The 19,261-nt window shown below is 42.9% G+C and overlaps 1 protein-coding gene across 2 annotated transcripts in view; it reads right to left on the minus strand.

Moving 5' to 3' along the window:
* Positions 1 to 19,261, minus strand: part of mtmr14 (myotubularin related protein 14) — a 59,050-nt gene that overhangs the window by 37,272 nt on the left and 2,517 nt on the right. For both annotated transcript variants that reach the window (XM_007890247.2, XM_007890246.2), the window contains exons 2-7: positions 13,869 to 14,017; positions 13,386 to 13,494; positions 12,162 to 12,237; positions 11,138 to 11,195; positions 3,504 to 3,626; positions 2,119 to 2,192 (exon numbers count right to left, since the gene is read on the minus strand). In XM_007890247.2, coding sequence (XP_007888438.1) covers positions 2,119 to 2,192; positions 3,504 to 3,626; positions 11,138 to 11,195; positions 12,162 to 12,237; positions 13,386 to 13,494; positions 13,869 to 14,017 — 589 coding nt within the window. The remainder of the gene's footprint in view (positions 1 to 2,118; positions 2,193 to 3,503; positions 3,627 to 11,137; positions 11,196 to 12,161; positions 12,238 to 13,385; positions 13,495 to 13,868; positions 14,018 to 19,261) is intronic.

Consider the following 19,261-nt stretch of genomic DNA (forward strand, 5'->3'; position numbering starts at 1 on the left):
CTTGTGATCAGGCAGCTGTATCTCATGCAGGAGGGACCACAACAACAACAACAACAACAAGATTCCATTTATAAAGCGCCTTTCACGTCAGGAGGACGTCCCAAGGCGCTGCACAGTTGGGTCATGACCCGAGCAGGGGGGAAATGGTCAGGGTGAGGGGAGGGAAGGGAGGGAGCGAGGAGGGGGAAGAGAGTCGAGAGGGGAGCTGAAGGCTCGGTCAAAGAGAAAGGTTTTGAGACCGGCCTTGAAGGAGGAAAGGGAGGAAGCAAGGAAGCACACATGTCAGGGGAGATCTAGGTTACAATTTCCTCTCAGCAGGCTCGAGCCACAGACCTGGTCAGCACTCACAGAGCTAGAATCTAACAGGGAGTAAGCCCCAACCTAACTTCACTAACCTAGTGCTCGCAAGTAAGCAACTCTATTCCTCAAACAGAAAAGAATGTTTTGAATTTTATTTCAGGTTGAAAACAGTTTTCAAAATGAAAATTATTTCTTCAGCTGGTTCAGAAAAATCAGTGAAGAATGGTCTCAGTGATAGGCTCCATCCCAGGAGCTCAAAACCTTCACAAAGACAACAAAAGAAAATAGGAAATACAGAAGGACATTTTTCTACAATAAACTCCAGGTAACTCATCACTCCAAAGGAAAAGGGCTCAGTGATGAGTTAACAGGAATGCCGAGTTAGGTATATGTATAAATATATATATAACTAATATTAACATGACTAAGTGGTAGTGACAAGTTAAGCTAGGGTTAACAGGAGTTTACTGTATTTAGTAAAAAGGTACATGACACACACTGAAAGCACAGGTGTGGAACAAGGAACTGTAATGGGCTAAAAAGGAAATAATAATCCTTGCATTCGATATAGGGCCTTATCACATCTTCAAGATATCTCAAACACTTCACAGAATATATTGTAAAGTGAATTGATTGCACATTTTGTCGGCGAAGCACAGCAGCCAATTGCAAACAGCAGAGTCCCACAAACAGTCGTAGATTGAGTGACCAAATTATTATTATTTTTGTAATTTTCCTTTTCTTTGAATACGCATTCTCTCCCTGGAGGGATGCACCTTGCTTTTTAATTTTTTGAGTGACCAAATTATTATTATTTTTGTAATTTTCCTTTTCCTTCAAAAAAAATTATTCCACAGAAAAGCGATCTGCTGGACCAAATTATTATTAATTTTGTAATTTTTCTTTAAAGGGATTTTTACCCACCGAAAAGTGATCTGCCAAATAACTAACAACCTAACAATCGACAAGTTTGTGGCATACAAATGGTTCAGGGTTATCAGCTTTAGAGATGCATGGAAACAAACTAGTTAGGTGAGATAACTAGAGGGAGTCTTGCCTGAAATTCATACTGTATCTATAAAATTATTGTGTTTTGGTCAGCTGAACCTCTGACACATGAGGAAGTCCATCATCATGCTTTAGAGAATCCAAACCAGATAGAGTTCTATGTATACTACTTACACATGGAAATTCCTGCATCTGGAATAAAATATGCACTCTCCCCGGAGGGATGCACCTTGTTTTTTTTAATTCTGGATAGTATTAAATGCAGGCTGGCAAGACCTAAGGCTTGCCTTATAAATTTAAAAGCCAATAAAATTAAATTCCTTTAAATTAACATTAGTACACTAGACTCAGACTTGCAGGGCAACAGACCTGTTTTCAACAGTCAAAGAAATCACTGTGTTATTCAGTGGCAGTGCATGCTCACTGCACCCCTGCGCCACTGTATACAAACTAACAAAAACAACAAATGACATTTGTATAGCGTCTTTCACGTAGGAAGGACGTCCCAAGGCAGTGGACAATTAAAGGTTTCCCACAAGCTAGGGACTGGAGTCAAAATGGGATGCGGAAGTGCCGAAGGCGCGGTCAAAGAGCAAGGTCATGAGACGGGCCTTGAAGGAGACAAAGGATGGGGAGAGGCAGAGGGATTTGGGGATAAAGTGTTTCTACCACTACGTGTCTCTACAAAAATCGGAAAGCTTATTTCTCATTTTGATTATTTAGCTGACCAGCTTTTTGAAAGTCTGTTTCAGGCCAATGACGTTCGTCAGCTCCTGCCAATGCAGGTTGTATGAAGCTTCCAGTGCTCACCTGGATAGGGAATGGACAGCAAGATGAAATCTGCATACCGCTGTGCTTTGTCCACTTTCTCTGAGGATGTCACACTAAAGGAGAACAGAATTAATGGGATGCTTAAAGGGAAAGTCATTATTAGAGGCACTGTTCAATATATTCCCCCAGAGACCTTGTATGTAATTTGATACAAATATTGTATTTAGCACCTTTCATGTTATGAGGATGTCTCAAAGGATCTCATAGAATTTTTATCGTAAACTGGATGACTATTTTTCTAAGTGCTTGTTAAGGGCAACCCACGTTAAAGGCACTCTATATCCCTCCCAAAAACCCAAACCAAAAAAAATTGGGTCATCAAACCACGACTGTTTGAGGGATACTGATGTGTGCAATTCGCTGCTGTGTTTCGACCACAAAATACACTACTTTACATCTACTTTACAATATATTCATTGAATCGCTTTGAGAAGCCTCAATAAAGTGATAAGGCGTTATATCGAATGCAATAATTATTATTATATAGATCCAAGGTGTTGTTGAAGAACAGGGTAGCCAATTTGTGCACAGCAATGTCCCACAAACAGCTATGAAGTGAATGACCAATTTTATTCTCTTTTCAAGTAGCACCATGGGATCTTTAACGTCAACCAGAACAGACAAGACCTTGGTTTTAACATCTCACCAAAGGACGGCACCTCCAAAAACCCTCCAGTACTACATTAGAGTGTTAGCCTAGACTGTACACGTTTCAAATCACGATGTGGAGCTTGTACCTGCAATATTTTGACTCAGAGGCGAGAGTGTTATCAACTTTGCCAGCTTTCTCACATCATCAAAATGTTTCAAAGCTCTTCATGTGATTTGTAGCAAATGTAGCAACTATGTATTTGTCAGTGACTGTGGCAGCACATTTACAGATAACTATACCCCACGAATAGAATGGTCAATAATAATCCTGCATTTGATATAACGCCTTATCATGTCATTGAGACGTCTCAACACGCTCCACCGAATGTACTATAAAATGAATTGACTGTATATTTTGTGGGCGAAATGGCAGTTCGGCCCATCAAGCCAGTTGTTTTGCTGCTGTAACAACCATGAGCCCTGCACTTGGAACAGCTACACCAGACCCACCACCCCCACTGCCAGTAATGTTCATTCAATTCAATGTATTATATTTTAATGGAAAGTTGTAATTATTGAAATCTGGCTCATAAATTATAGAAATCAATATCATATTACATCACAGTATAACAATCCCAACACACAGATGGCCAGCTAGTGTAAAGTACAATGGCAATGCCTCCAACTCGGTGAGTTTACTGGCTCAGTGTTGTCAGCGGCATGTTAGGACAACAAATAAATTTCTGGGTGAAACCCAACTATTTGGCACTTACTTCAAGCCAAACTTCACTTTCTTTTTCTCCACCATCAGGTCAAAGATGTAATGCACTGACAGGTAGCGCAGCAGTTTGATGTCGTGACCTCTGACCTTATCAAATAGCTGGGAATCACCATTCCTGGAAATCAAAATGTTACAATCAAGTCCACCTTCAAACAGTCACACACACTGAAAGTTCACAAGTTTCCTAAAACTAAGAATGCTTCATCAGCAATTCGGGAAAAGGGAGAGAGAGATCACAGAATCACAATTGCACCTTGGTGTATTATTGGTAAAGGGACCACCTCAGATAGTGAGCATGTTGTGGAGTCCCGTACTGTGGCAGTTAGTGCACTCGCCTCACAAACGAGAGGACCCGGGTTTGATTCCTGGGCAGCGCTAAATCTTAGGTAAGTTACTCCGCCGAACTCGGTCACTCTTCTCCACAACTCCCTCTATTCCCACTCTCAATTCCCTTGCCCCCCTCACTTCCCGAACTGTCTCCTACACATGAAAGTAATCATAGTACACCAGCCACCTCCGCTCCCTTAAAGCACAGGTGCATGCCGCTGAACCCACTTGGCTTAAATCAAACTTAACGGTCCATCGGCAGATCTGGCAGGACCTTAGCAAATCTTACCACTCCAACCTCGCCTCCACTAAATCGTTGTTCTACTCCAAGACAATCTTGGAGGCCAAGGACAACCCCAGGCTCCTTTACTCCATCACCAACCGGCTCCTCCGCCCATCCTCTCACGCCTAGCCCATCCTCTCCTCCAACTCCAACTGCGAGGCGATGCTGGACTTCCTCGAATCCAAAGTCGAGGGGATCCACTCAGCTGTCTCTGCCATTCCATCTACTACACCCTCCCCAGCTCCCGCTCAAACCCCAGCCCCTACCCATCCCTCCCGCCACACCTTCGAACCTGTTTCCCACTCCTCTTTATCACCATTATAACTGCAAGGAAACCGACCGTATGCTCTCTTGACTCCATCCCTACCCCTCTACTTACCTCCCAGTGCCACCTCCTTGCCCCTCTACTCAGACATTATAAACCTCTCCCTGTCCACTGGTACCATTCCCACCCCTTTAAAAATAGCCATCATGACTCCTATCCTTAAAAAATTCTCCCTGGACCGATTCCGGCTTTCAAATACCGCCCAATCTCCAACCTCCCTTTCCTCTCCAAGGTCCTGGAACGAATCGTTGCTTCCCAGCTTCGCTCCTTCCTCTCCCGCTATTCCCTTCACGAACCCCTCCAATCGGGTTTCATGCCGCCCACAGCACAGAAACAGCCCTCATCAAACTGAAAAATTACATTCTGTCCATCTGCAACCAGGGCTCCCTCTGCCTCCTCGTCCTCCTTGACCTCTGCTGCATTCGACATCGTTGACCACTCTATCCTCATCCACCGTTTCTCCACTCAACGGTTCTGATCTTGAATGGTTCAGATCGTACCACTCACACCACCTTCACTTCATCTCCACAAACGGTTTCTCCTCTAGCCCCACAATGTCTCATGCGGCATTCCTCAGGGCTCTGTTCTTGGTCCCCTCCTCTTCAATATCTATATGCTCCCTCTTGATGACATCATCCGCAGACATGGGGTCAAATTCCACATGTATGCGGATGGCATCCAACTCTACCTCTCTGCTTCCACCCTTGACTCCAGAACCACTACTGTCCTGACAGAATGTCTGCCAGACATAAACTCCTGGATGAGAGCTAACTTTCTTCAGTAGAGCGTCAACAAGATCAAGATTGGTTCCCGTCAGCGTCTCCACACCTCAGGGGCTGCCAGCATCACCGTCCATGGATACACACTGCACCTTACTAAGCCAGTCCGGAACCTTGGCATTTTTTTGACCCTCAACTATCCTTTCTACCCCACATCCATATCATGACCCGCTCTGCCTTCCCCCACTTCAGCAACATCGCCCGGCTCCGCCACTCTGCTGGCCGCCGAAACCCTCATAACACATTCATAACATCGAGGCTTGACCAAACTCACTGCTTTGTCGGCCTCCACAACAAATCCCTCCACAGGCTGCAGATCATCCAGAACTCTGCAACCTGTGTCCTCAGCCACACCTATCACCCCCATCCTCGCCCGATTCCATTGGCTTCCCATCACTCAGAGGATACAGTTCAAGATCCTGGTCCTCACCTTCAAAGCCCTCCAAGGCCTTGCTCCTCTCTACCTCTGCGACCTCCTAACCCCCTACCATCCTGCCCACTCCCTCCGCTCAGCGATCTCCGGCCTGCTTCACGTACCTCTCCTTGCCCACCGCACCATTGGGGGGCCTTCTACCACTCTGCCCCCACCCTCTGGAACTCCATCCCGCAGTCCCTCCGCCTCACCCCTTCCCTTGCCTCCTTCAAGACCCATCTCAAGATCCTCCTCTTCGACCGTGCTTTCGATCACCCTGCTTCCCCCTCTGCCCTCCAGCCTCCGCAATCCTGACCCCCAGCTCGGGTCCGAAACACTGACTGTCCAAGACTTTGGGACATCCTCCCGACGTGAAAGGCGCTATACAAATGTAACTTTGTTGTTGTTGTTGTTTACATAGCGTTAAATAGGAACCTGGTTGTAGTTAACTGGCGGATCACTTTCCGGGGGTTAATAATTCCTCTCCTAAAAAGAATTTGGTCACTCAATCCACAACTGTTTGTGGGACACTGCTGCACTCAATTGGCTACTGTATTTCACCCATGAAATACACAGTCAATCCATTTTACAATATATTTTGGGAAGCACTTTGAGACGCCTCAACGATGTGATAAGGCGCTAAATCAACTGCAAGGCTTATTACTATTATTATTTTTATTATGCTGCTGTCAGCTCCAGAATGTATGCTCGAATCTGGGTTTGACTGACAGGGTAAAGACTCATCTCTGTTAATTCAATGGTTTTAGGCACACTTAGGCTAGCTTCAATTGAGTTTGGTTCCTTGCATCAATAGCACATCGGCCCATGCGAGTGGCTAGTGTAACGGAGAATGTAAATTATGGGAAAGTCGTTTTCTCGGATTAAAATACATCTTCAAATTCTTGGGACAGTGCCATACCTGATCTGAAGTGGCTGATGAACTTAACCAACTTATGGTATGAAAATAGAGTAGCAAAAATTCAAGAAGAATATAAACAATTTCAGTGGGTTGTCGATGGATTAGTTGATTGGGCAGAGATACGACAAATTAAGTTTTATTGCAGGTTATCATTTTGGGAGGAAGAATAAGGAGAGCAAGTATGGAAGAGCAAAGGAACTTGGAGGTTAATGTACATAATCCTCAAAGGTGGGAAGGCAGGTGGACAAAGCTGTCCAAAAAACTAATAGAATCTTAGGTTTTATGAATAGGGGTATAGTAGAATAGAAAAGCAAAGAGGTAATGCCACATTTGTACAAGTTGTTAGTTAGACCGCAGTTACCCCACTTTGGGAAAGACATGAAGGGGATAGAGGGGCTGCAGAGGAGATTTACTAGGATGACACCGAGTGGTTATGAGACTGGAGGAACTGAGACTTTTTCCCCTGGAACAAGGAAGGTTGAGGGGTGATAACAACAACAACAAATTACATTTGTATAGTGCCTTTCACGTCAGGACATCCCAAGGTGCTGGACAGTATAATATTCCTTGCATTTGATATAGCTCTTTTCACGTCTTCTAGATGGAATATAATGTAAAGTGAATTGACAGTATTTTGTGGGCGAAACGCGGCAGCCAGTTGCACTCAGCAGTGTCCCACAAACAGTCATGGATTGAAGGCACCAATTTACTATTGTTTATTTTTTCTTGAGGGATTTTCAGATTGGGATTTGGACCCGAGCAGGGGGTTGGGATCAGGCTGGCTGGAGGGCAAGGATAGGTGGGTGACTGAAGACGCTGTCGAAGAAGAGGTTTTTGAGACGTACCTTGAAGGAGGCAAGAGAGGGAGCAATGTGAAGGGACAATGAGATGGAGTTTCAAAGGGTGGGGGCAAAGAGGCTGAAGACCTGACCGCCAACGGTGGAGGTGGGCTGGGCCGGAAACGTGGAGTAGGCTGAGCGAAGAGAGCGGAGAGGTTGATATGGCGTTAGCAGGTCACAGAGATAGGAAGGAGCAAGGCCATGGATGGCTTTGAATGCGAGGATGAGGATTTTGAACTCTATCCTCTAAGCGATGTCTGACAGACATTCCGTCAGGACAGCAGTGGTCCTGGAGACGAGGGTGGAGGCAGAGAGATAGTCATCTACATACATGTGGAAGTTGACCCCATGTCTGGGGATGATGTTACCAAGAAACAGCATGTCGATACTGAACAGGAGAGGACCAAGGACAGAGCCCTGAGGAACACCACACGAGACGTGACCTAATAGAGGCACTTACAATTATGTAGGGTTTTAATAGAGTCAGATAGGGAAAGATTATTTCCACTGGTCGGTGAGTCAGCAACGAGAGCCAATTAATTTAAGATAGTTAGTAAATGAGAAAATGGGGAGGTTAGGAAAAATATTTTCACACACATAGTTAGAATATGGAATGCCCTGCCTGGAGCGGTGGTTAAACAGAATCCATATTGGCCCTCAAGGGGGAACTAGATAAATACCTTAAAAAGAATCAGCTACAGGGCTATGGTGCAGAGAAATGGGGCTTGAGGGAGCTCAGACTGACACAATGGCCGAACGGCCTTCTTCTATACCAAAAATTTCTATGGTTCTATGTTAAACACTGAGTCTTTAAAGCACATTATTCTCGTGCAGCAAAATTTCTCAACAATACATCAGCAAAACTTGTGTATCACCCACAAAATATACAGTCAATTCACTTTACAGTGTATTCTGTGAATCGCTTTGAGACATCTCGAAGACATTAGGCAGTATATCAAATGCAAGGATTATTATTATTATTATAGTACTCTTCACGCAAGATAGCGCCTCAAATAGTGAGACCGAACAGCAAGCGAGGGAGAGCGGTTGATAAGTGCAAAGAACAAAATTTTTTTAAAAAGATGCACACAAAACCCAAGGCAGGAAATAATATATGCTCTGTGACCTATAATAGATCACTCTTGTAGAAAACTCTCTTGTAGAATGAAGATACTGTATCTATATCAGCAATTGGACCTTTGCTTCTGACCATTGGGGTAGAGCCAGGTTCTGTATATCTGATCAGAATACCAGACTGTGGTACTGTTATATTATGTTGATATAGGGTAAGGGTGAAGGGACAAGTATTCTGAACCAACAAAGTGTACAATTCCTACCCACGATGTATTTTTCACATGACGTCCGTCTGATGTGAAAGGCGCTATGCAAACGTAATTTATTGTTGTTGATACCCTGTGCTCTGTTGTAAAGCTCCCAGTGTGGTTTACACTGTTAAAGGAGAATAGATACCTGGGGGAGTGGGTTAGCGGGGTACAAATTAGCACTAACTACGAGAAACTTCAGACCAAGATTACAGCGTTAGAATCAGTTCCATTTGATTTGAGATCTGACAGTGAAATTACATCGCACTGGTTGTGTGCATTGAAGATCCTAGCAACTTTTTTAGGTCAGTCTATCTGACATATGCTCAAATCCATCACTAAAGCTTGAGTACCAAACCAGACAGGGTTCTATTTATGGCACCTACACATAGAATGGATTACACATTCTCTCCCTGGAGGGACACATCCTGCTCACCCAATTCCAGAGTACAGAGTATTAGGTGCAATTGTGGAGTCCTGTAGCTCAGTGGTTAGAGCACTCGCTTTGCAAGTGAGAGACCTGAGTTCAATTCCAGGCAGAGGGCGAAACCTTGGGCAAGTTTCCTTACTCCACACGTCTAATAATAATCCCTCCAAAACCAAAAACAATAATAAATTGGTCATTTTCAATCTACGACTGTTTGTGGGACATTGCTGTGCGCAATTGGCTGCCACGTTCACCCACAAATATACAGTCAATTCACTTTACAGTGTGTTCTGTGAAGCGCTTTGGGACGTCCTCCCGACGTGAAAAGCGCTATATCAAATGCAAGGATTATTATTATTAATCTGGCAAGAGATAAGGTTTGGGAACCCCAGAGTGTGCTTTGAGGTAACTGCTTACTACTACAACAACAAGATTGCATGTATAGAGCGCCTTTTCACGTCGGGAGGACGTCCCAAGGCGCTGGACAGTTGGGTCGGGACCCGAGCAGGGGGGAAATGGTCAGGGTGAGGGGAGGGAAGGAGCGAGGAGGGGATAGAGAGTCGAGAGGGGAGCTGAAGGCACAGTTTGGTATTGATAGCACATAATAATAATAATCCCTGCATTTGATATAGTGCCTGATCATGTCTTCCAGACTTCTCAAAGGACTTCACAAAATACACTGTAAAGTGAATTCACTGTATATTGTGAGCGAAATGCAGCAGCCAATTGCACACAGCAGTGTCCTACAAACAGTCATTGACACAGTCAATGACACATTGAAGCTCGCATTAATTTAATCATCGAACGTTTTGTTGACTGAAAATTTGTTCATAATAATCCTTGCATTTGATAAAGTCGTCAATAAAGTCGCCTTATCATGTCGTCTATATGTCTCAAAGCGCTTCACAACATTGTAAAGTGGATTCACTGTGTATTTTGTGCGTGAAACTCGGCAGCCAGTTTTTGTACACCAACAGCCATAGAATTACTTTTTGAAACTTGAATTACATTTCTACATAAAATATGCACTACATATTAGTATAGTATATTGGTGAAATTCCCTTCAAAAAATGACCTTGCTGTCATTAGCTGTTAAGTCAAGTACTCTCGAGATAATAATAATAATAATCCTTGCATTTGATTAGCGTTTTTCACGTCTTCTAGACGTCCCAAAGCGCGCTTCACAGCATATACTCTAAAGTGAATTGACTGTATATTTGTGGGTGAACATGGCAGCCAATTGCGCACAGCAATGTCCCACAAATAATCGTAGATTGAAAATGACCAATTTATTATTTTTTTGTTGTTTTTTGGAGCGATTATTATTAGGCGTGTGGAGTAAGGAAACTTGCCCAAGGTTTCGCCCTGCCTGGAATTGAACTCAGGTCTCTCGCTTGCAAAGCGAGTGCTCTAACCACTGAGCTATAGGACTCCACAAGAGATATTCTCAAGAAGCAAACATCCTTTCATTGTCAATGTCATTATGGAGTCCCGTAGCTCAGTGGTTAGAGCACTCGCCTCGCAAGTGAGACCTGGGTTTGATTCCTGGCAGGGCAAAATGTTGGGCAAGTTTCCTTATTCCACACGCCTCTGATTGCCTAGCAGTAAGTAGGAACCCAGTTATTGGTTGATTGGCAGGTCACTTCTCCGGGGCTAATTCCTTAAAAAAAAATTGGTCACTTCAGTCAAGATGTATCGAAGACTGATAAGGCGCTATATCAAATGCAAGATTATTATTATATTATTATTAAACCAAGGTCCTGTCTGCCAGCTCAACATTAAAAATTCCACAATTAAAATTTAAAAAGAGAAGGGAGTGTCTCCTGAATTCTGTCCAACAAGTCTCCACATAGATTAATGGATGCTTGCACTCTGGGCGTTTGCCTATAGAATTACTGTGCAGTTCTTTGTGACATTTCAGCATTATAGGTGCTGTAAAAATTCAAGTTCTCTCTTTTCTGAATGACTGAGGAAATAAACGCACTGTCCTTACCGCACTGCGTAATCATCAGGCACTTCATCCAGCTCCGCGCCTGTCTCCTCAGATCCTCCTGACCAAAAGAAATCAGAAAGAAGAAAAAGATGTACACCTCAGTAGGTTTTGTCTGTGTATGAGATAAAGGCAGGAGCTTTCGATTTCCCTCCTCTGAATAGGGATTGCATTAAGCTTCCCCAGATCAAAGGTGCAAGATAAAGTACTTATCCAATGCAAAGAACATGAACCTTATATAATTAGCTCAAATTTTAGTCCAATTGAGAATCCAAAGCCTCTCGCCGTAGCTATGTAGATAAGAACTGATTTCAGCAAGTATAGTAAACTCATGATAACTCATCAATCCAAGGGAAAAGGCGCTCAGTGACGAGTTACTGAGGGTGGCGAGTCAGGCATATGTATAAACACAAATAAATGCAGGCAGGATATTGACAGTATGATGACTTAAGTGGTAGTGACAAGTTAAGGGTCGTGTTATTAGAAGTTTCCTGTACTTGCCCCGGCCACTTTGTGCCAAGGAGTTATTGGGGTAGAGATGTTCTGGATGATTGTATATGCTGGAGACCTGGGGAGTGTCTGGAAGAGGAGTCCATGATGGATTCAAATTTGATGGGACAAACAGCTTTCCACATTCCAATCTTATGTTACAAACTGAATCTCAAAAAACAGCCACACTGTAAAGTTCATTTCCTGCGCTAATTTGTTTTCTGGAGCACATTGTTACCAAGTCTTGTTTGAGACCTCTAATGGGCAACATTCACTATTCTCCCATTATCTTTCTTCAACTGGGAGGGGAAATCCCCGGGGTGACCTCCTCAAGACTACGTCAGCGTGGCTCAGTTAGCTCACAGGCAAAAGGTTGGAGGTTCAAGCCCTATATCTGGACTAGATATAGGTGCAGTCGCAACCTATTTCCCGATAGACACAGGTCAATTGCACAAAACAGCATATTAACGAGTCTCAATGGCAAACAAATTGAAACATTTGCTCTCCAACAGAAATGTACATAGAAGCTATGACTCACCCGAAAAGAGGTAGTTGTATCCACTACGTCCGTACAGCTCCCCCCACCCAGCCAGAGTTGCTGACCTACAAATGTGCTGGAGCAGCAAGAGAGGAAGCAAGAAATTAATCTCACACGTGCAACCCTGCATTTTTACAATTAACTTTGATTCAAGCAACTTTTCAAAACTGAGGTAATAAAACATAGCTTTTTAAACTTATTTAGGTTAAAAAGTTGCTCTGAGGTTGGCTCAGTCGGTCCTCTACCTCAGTATCAGAAGTCCAGGCAGAACCTTGAACTCACTGTCTAGGCCAGTGGTGGCCAACCTATGGCTTGAGGGGCCAGAAGTGTTCACTGGACGGTCAAGAAGTATCCCCACCGAATACTTGCACAAGTCTAGGCAAGTCCGGTAGTGTGTTCACAGTTTTTTCTTTCTTGAATATTTCTTGATTCATGTGATGTCATAAATCAAGAAATAATCAAACAAGAACATTTATTTTGTTATCCAGCCAAAAAAGGTTGGCCACCACTAGTCTAAACCAACACTCCAACAAGTTGCTGGGTGAGCACTGCATTATTGGAGGTGCTATCCTTCATGCGAGACATTAAACTAATATTCCACCTGCTTGTTCAAGTGAATATTAAAGATCCCATCAGGCATTCATACTTCATGGCTGTTTACAGGTCATCGTTGTGTGCATATTGGCTGCTGCGTTTGTCTACAAAGTACACAGTCACTACACTTAACAGTAAAATCCTGTGAAACACTTTGAGAATTCCAAACATAGAAGGCACTCTAACAGCCACACACTCTCCAAATATAAAGATTTGTTTATTTATTGTTCTGTAATTATTAGAGGGACAGGAAGACAGGGGACATATCAGGCCTTGGAACTCACACAGACTTGAGCCTGACACTCCAAAGCAGTGCTGGGAGAGTGCTGCATTATCGGAGACATCATCCTTTGGATGAGATGTCAAATTTTCTGCCTGTCAGGTGAACGTTAAAGATCCCATGGCGCTATTCAAAAAGAGAAGGAAGTTTCTCCTGGTGTCCTGAGCAACAATCTCCAAGATAAAATTGATCATTTACTCATAGCTGTTTGAGCAACATTGGCTGCGCAAATTGACTGTTACATTCTCCCACAAAATACAGTCACTAAATTACATCCTGCGAAGCGCTTTGGGGCGTCCTCCCAATGATAAAAGGATTATTATTAATTATTATTTATTAATTATTATTACCTTGCCATTGTATAAAATTACGGGGCAAACAAAGCGTCCCCGGCACCGTGCCATCTTGCTGCGGGTCACCAGCTCCTGCAGTTTACTGGTCTGAACAGTGCTTTCAAACCTTCACCAGGAGGAAAAAAAATTCTTAGCTCAAATCTGCAGAGCACTGTGTGGAAAAGTCAGTGAGTGAAGAAAGAAGTGCGCGACAACAACAACTTGTATTTATTATATACATGTATATATATATATACATATATCTTCCATATATCTTCCATATAACTCATGATGGGTTTGAAGGAGGGAGGAACAGCGAGTCAAAGCACTGGATGGTATTGGAAGGAGAACAGAGCTGGACAGGATCGCAGAGGTAGGCTGGAACATTGTGATTATTCTACAAACATGCAAAATCTCTGGTAAACACAAATAAAACACAAAAGAGCCAAAGCCTGAACATGCTCTAGTTACTAGACACTGGTGTTAATTAAATTAGGTTACCTCTCCTTGTCACTCTCCGTACTTGCATACTCCATAAAAACAATCTGCCGTGGGTAGTGGCCGCACACCTCTCCATTTGGGTTCTGGATGAGACTGTAAACGTAGTCCCTCTTGAACAAGTCTAAACAGTGACTCTGAATCTTGTCTACCTGTACACGGAAAAACAATTATCAGCACCACAGTTTGCCCAGCGGGAGGCTATCAAAGCAGACAGACCTACCCTCAACACAATACAACAGCAATTTTAATTTATACAGCACATGGGCTCCACATTCCCCTTAAAGTACAAGTAATCTACAAGTCCTCACTTACAAGTAGATATCAGCATGTTTAGAGTTGAATACACTCCGGGATTTGGGTTCAAGCTCCATGTTAAGATTCAAGTTCACAGTCCAGGATGACACTCTAATGTAGTACTTTTCCTATCGGAATATCCTGTAGCTATCCACATGGCTTTTTGTTGGATCCTGCTGGCACACATGGCTACCATGTTTGTCTACGAAAACGCTTTCAGTAATAACTGAAATGTTTTAAGATGTTCAAAATCTCAACATTGTGTGTGCTAGCTGGTAGCACTCTCGCCTCCAAGTCATAAGCTTGCGGGTTTACTCCTGACATCGTGACTTAGAATTCAGAGAGGTTGACATTCCAGTGCAATGCTGAGGGGGTGTTGCATTGTCCGAGGTGCCATGCTTTGGAGAAGATGTTAAACTAAAGCTCTATCTCCCTGTTCAGGTGGATGTTAAAGATCCCCTTGAAAACAGAAGGTGCTGTATCAAATGCAAGGGTTATTATAATAAGGCACTTTCATTCTTGTGCTTTGATATTACTCTATAAGACTTTAACTTCTATCTAGTTTCCATCAGCTGAACATGTTTAAACTGAAGTCGTCTGCCCCAGTTTTTCTCTTTACCTCAGTGATCAATTCCTCAGTGACTTGCACACTTTGTCCCAACATAGAACTGCTAGTTCAGAGTTGCCCAAACATATACGGGGAACTCACTGACATGCATTATACATTGTTGGGAAGGGAGGCACATCACTTGCAGCGAAAGTGATTTGAGGAGAAACAGCATTTGTACTCCTCATTCCCAACTGTTTAATTTCAGACGCCTGAAATAGTGTGAGCTGCTGTCCTGCCAAAAATCACCTAAACGTCAACTCAGTTTAAGGTGCAATTTGATTTCTGATGGAGCTGCTCAACCCCCAGATATAGTGCTCTCACTTTAGAGGCCTCAAGCAGTGCAGCATAAAGCGGATATTTGTAGGCGTGACTTAAAGATCCCATGATACCATTATGGTCTTCTGTTGTCATAGTCAACAATCCTCCTGATTAATTGGTCATTCACCTCAAGGCTGTTTGCGGAACTTTGCTCTGCACAAATGATTTCTCTATAAAAACCTACTGTAAAGTGCAGTGTATGTTTTGTAAAGCACTCTTGAAATGTTTGGACATGAAAAGGCACTATAAAAATACAACTTCTCTTAACTCACAAGAGACACGCCAATGTGGCAAGATGCCACAATCTCAAGTTAAAAAGCTAATGACAGTCACACATCGAATCTATGTCAATAACACAAAATGTGTCATAGCGCTGTCAGCACAAACCCCACGATCTTGTGATAGTACTAAAAACACAGAATACAAAAATCCTGCTTTCGATTGACACAACATAGAGAAGTCACTGTTGAGATTTTAATAGATTAAACCAAAGAAATTCACACCACAGTGCCTGGCTGGTTCTCTGAAAGAGTTATCCATTTTGTTCCAATCTCCTTCCTTTCCCCACACAAACCCCCTTTCATATTTCTCCTTTTCAGATGTGTATGAGAGTTAACTTTCTAGAGCAGCATGCCGATGAACCAACTAGGGACAGGCCATCCTAGACATCGTTTTGTGTAACGAAACAGGGCTAGTTGGCAGTGTATAAGACTCCTCCAGGGCAGAGTGATCACAATATGATTGAATTCTGCATTAAGTTAGAGGGGGATACAGTTAAATCCGAGGCAAGTATTCTGAATTTAAATACGGCTAATCTTGTAGGTATGAGGAAAGATTTAGGTAAAGTAGACTGGAGAATAAGATTAAGAGGTAAAAATGTAGACCAACAGTGGCAAATATTTAAGGATGTAGTACATAATTCTCAGCGGTCGCATATTTCCTTGCGGAATAAGAGTACCACAGGGAAAGCAAGTCATTCATGGCTAACTAGAGCAGTTAGGGAAAGCATCAAATTAAAAGAAAAGCCTTATAAAACTGCGAAGAAAAGCAGCAAATCTGAAGATTGGGAGAGTTTTAGAAACCAGCAAAATAAAACTAAAAAACTCATTAAGAGCGAGAAAAAGGAGTATGAGGGTAAGCTAGCCAGGAACATTAAGTCAGATTGTAAAAGTTTTTACAAATATATTAAGAGGAATAGGCTAGTGAGGGTAAATGTAGGTCCACTTCAGTCAGAGACGGGAGAAGTTGTAATGGGGGATAAGGACATGGCAGAGTTCCTAAATGGGTACTTTGCATCTGTCTTCACCCTAGAAGACACAACAAGTCTGACATCAATAGAGATGCACCAAGGGGATAAGGACAGGGAGCAACTTAGGGAAATTTTCATTAATGGAGATTTGGTGCTCGGGAAACTGTTAGCACTAAAAAGTGACAAATCCCCTGGTCCGGATGGCTTGCATCCCAGGGTTTTAAAAGAGGTAGCTTATGAGATAGTGGAGGCCTTGTGTCTGATCTTCCAAAATTCCTTGGATTCTGGAACAGTTCCCATGGATTGGAAGATCGCAAATGTCACACCACTATTTAAAAAAGGTGGAAAGGAAAAGATGGGGAACTATAGGCCAGTTAGTCTCACATCAGTGATAGGAAACATTTTAGAATCATTGATTAAGGATGTGGTAGTGCGGTATTTTGGGGAGCACAATATAATTAGGCCAAGTCAACATGGCTTTACAAAAGGGAAGTCATGTTTGACAAATCTCATAGAATTTTTTGAGGATATTTCGAGTAAACTGGATAAGGGTGAATCAGCGGATGTGGTCTATTTGGACTTCCAGAAAGCATTCGATAAGGTGCCACATAAAAGGTTAGTCCAGAAGATAATGGCCCAGGGAATAGGGGGGAGTATATTAACGTGGATTGGGGAATGGTTAACAGGTAGGAAACAAAGAGTAGGGATAAACGGGTCCTTTTCAGATTGGCGGGATGTGACTAGTGGAATGCTACAAGGATCAGTCCTTGGGCCTCAGCTATTTACCATCTACATCAACGATCTAGATGAGGACATTGAAGTTAATATATCTAAATTCGCGGATGAAAATTCTGAAAAGATTGACTGGGCTCAAAATTGATAAGTCACCAGAACCAGATGGGTTTCACCCAAGGTGCTGTGGGAAATACGGGTTCAAATAGCGGAGGCTTTGGCCATTATATTTCAATCTTCATTGGACACAGGAGTGGTGCCAAGAGATTGGAGAGTGGCTAATGTTACCCCCCTCTACAAAAAGGGGCAGAAAGACAAACCCGGAAATTACAGGCCAGTCAGCCTAACTTCGGTAATAGGAAAACTACTGGAGACCATAATCCGGGACAGAATAAATCTCTACTTAGAGGAACACGAGGTAATTAGAGACAGCCAACATGGATTTGTTAAAGGCAAATCTTGCCTAACAAATCTAATAGAATTTTTTGAAGAGGTGACTGCGAGGGTTGATGAGGGAAATGCGATGGACATTACTTACATGGATTTCAAAAAGGCTTTTGACACAAAACCGCATAAGAGATTAATAAAAAAATTAGAGGCCTACGGTATTAAGGGGACAGTGGCAGTTTGGATTAAGAACTGGCTGAGTGACAGAAAGCAGAGGGTGGTGGTTAATGGGTGTTTCTCGAAATGGAAGGAGGTGTGCAGCAGTGTCCCCCAGGGATCGGTATTGGGACCACTGCTCTTTCTAATATATATTAATGATCTGGACTTGGGCATAAAGAGCACTATTTACAAGTTTGCAATGATACAAAGTTAGGTAGAGTAGTAAATAGCGAGGAGGACTGTAACCAACTGCAAGCAGACATACGCAGAATGGTGGAATGGGCTGTCATGTGGCAGATGGATTTCAATGTGGATAAGTGTGAGGTGATACACTTAGGTAGGAAAAATGATAGGAGGCAATATAGACTTGGTAGCTCAATCTTAAGGGGGGGTGAACGTACAGAGAGATCTGGGTGTTCAAGTAAGCGAATCATTAAAAGTAGCGGGGCATGATAGAGTAGATAGTGGGAGATTGTCTCCCCTGGTTGGAGAAACTAAAACCAGGGGTCACAACCTTAAAATCAGAGGTCAACCCTTTCACACTGAGTTGAGGAAGAACTTCTTCACTCAAAGAGTGGTGAATGTATGGAACTCACTACCTCAAAGGGCTGTTGACGCTCAGTCCTTGAACATATTCAAGACTGAGATAGATAGATTTCTTATTGCTAAAGGGATTAAGAAATATGGGGATAAGGCAGGGTTAGGTTATTAGCTGGAGTTAGATTAGAAGATCAGCCATGATTGAATGGCAGGGCAGGGTCGAAGGGCCGAATGGCCTACGCCTGCTCCTACATGTTATGTTATTTAATTCCCTCTTAAAAGATAATTTGGATTCTGGTTCCTGATTGATTGGTCCATACAACATTTCACATCCTAACACCCTGTTTGCAAAGACAAATATTCTCAGAGATGAGAGTGCTATCAACCGAGCCAGACCGTTAAAAGTAGCTAGTGTATGGTTGGAGAGGGCTCCACACAACTTACAGAAGACAAGGGATTGGAAGTAACAGTTTCAGGTAAACTGGGAGTGTGGACCTCCTATCCGGGGTGAAAGTAGAAGGCAGGTTGCAAAGAGCAACTAAACAGTAACACAATATCAGAAATGCCAGAAAACCAGAGCAGTTATTGACTGTAGGATGCTGTGTGTCGTGTAGCTATCTCGTAGCTCCAGACAATCTTGCTCTTTCAATCCTGTAATGTTACAACAATGAAACATGCCTGTCCTACAACTAAGTCTGCAATGGTGTTTTTCCTCTCCATATCCTTTAATAATCCTTTAAAGCATTTAATCAATTCCCATTTCAAAGACATTTGACTCAGGGCTCCGAGCTGCCACCCCATGTGAAGGCCACTATATAAATGCAAGTTGATGGCGGTGATGAACTCTGGCACTGCACCTGTTTAATTATTTTTGTGATTACATTAAGTTTGTACCATCAAGTCACTGACTCAATGCCCTATCAAAGCTCTTTATAATTTTGATGACGTCTTTCAGGTCACCCTGATAATTCAGGGTTTCCAACTTTTCTGATGTTTCGGATTTCTAGCCTCTGGACTTTCGTTGCAAAAAAAATCAAACCAACT

This window comes from Callorhinchus milii, unplaced genomic scaffold (genome assembly GCF_018977255.1).
Source record: "Callorhinchus milii isolate IMCB2004 unplaced genomic scaffold, IMCB_Cmil_1.0 Scaffold12, whole genome shotgun sequence".
Lineage (NCBI taxonomy): Eukaryota > Metazoa > Chordata > Chondrichthyes > Chimaeriformes > Callorhinchidae > Callorhinchus > Callorhinchus milii.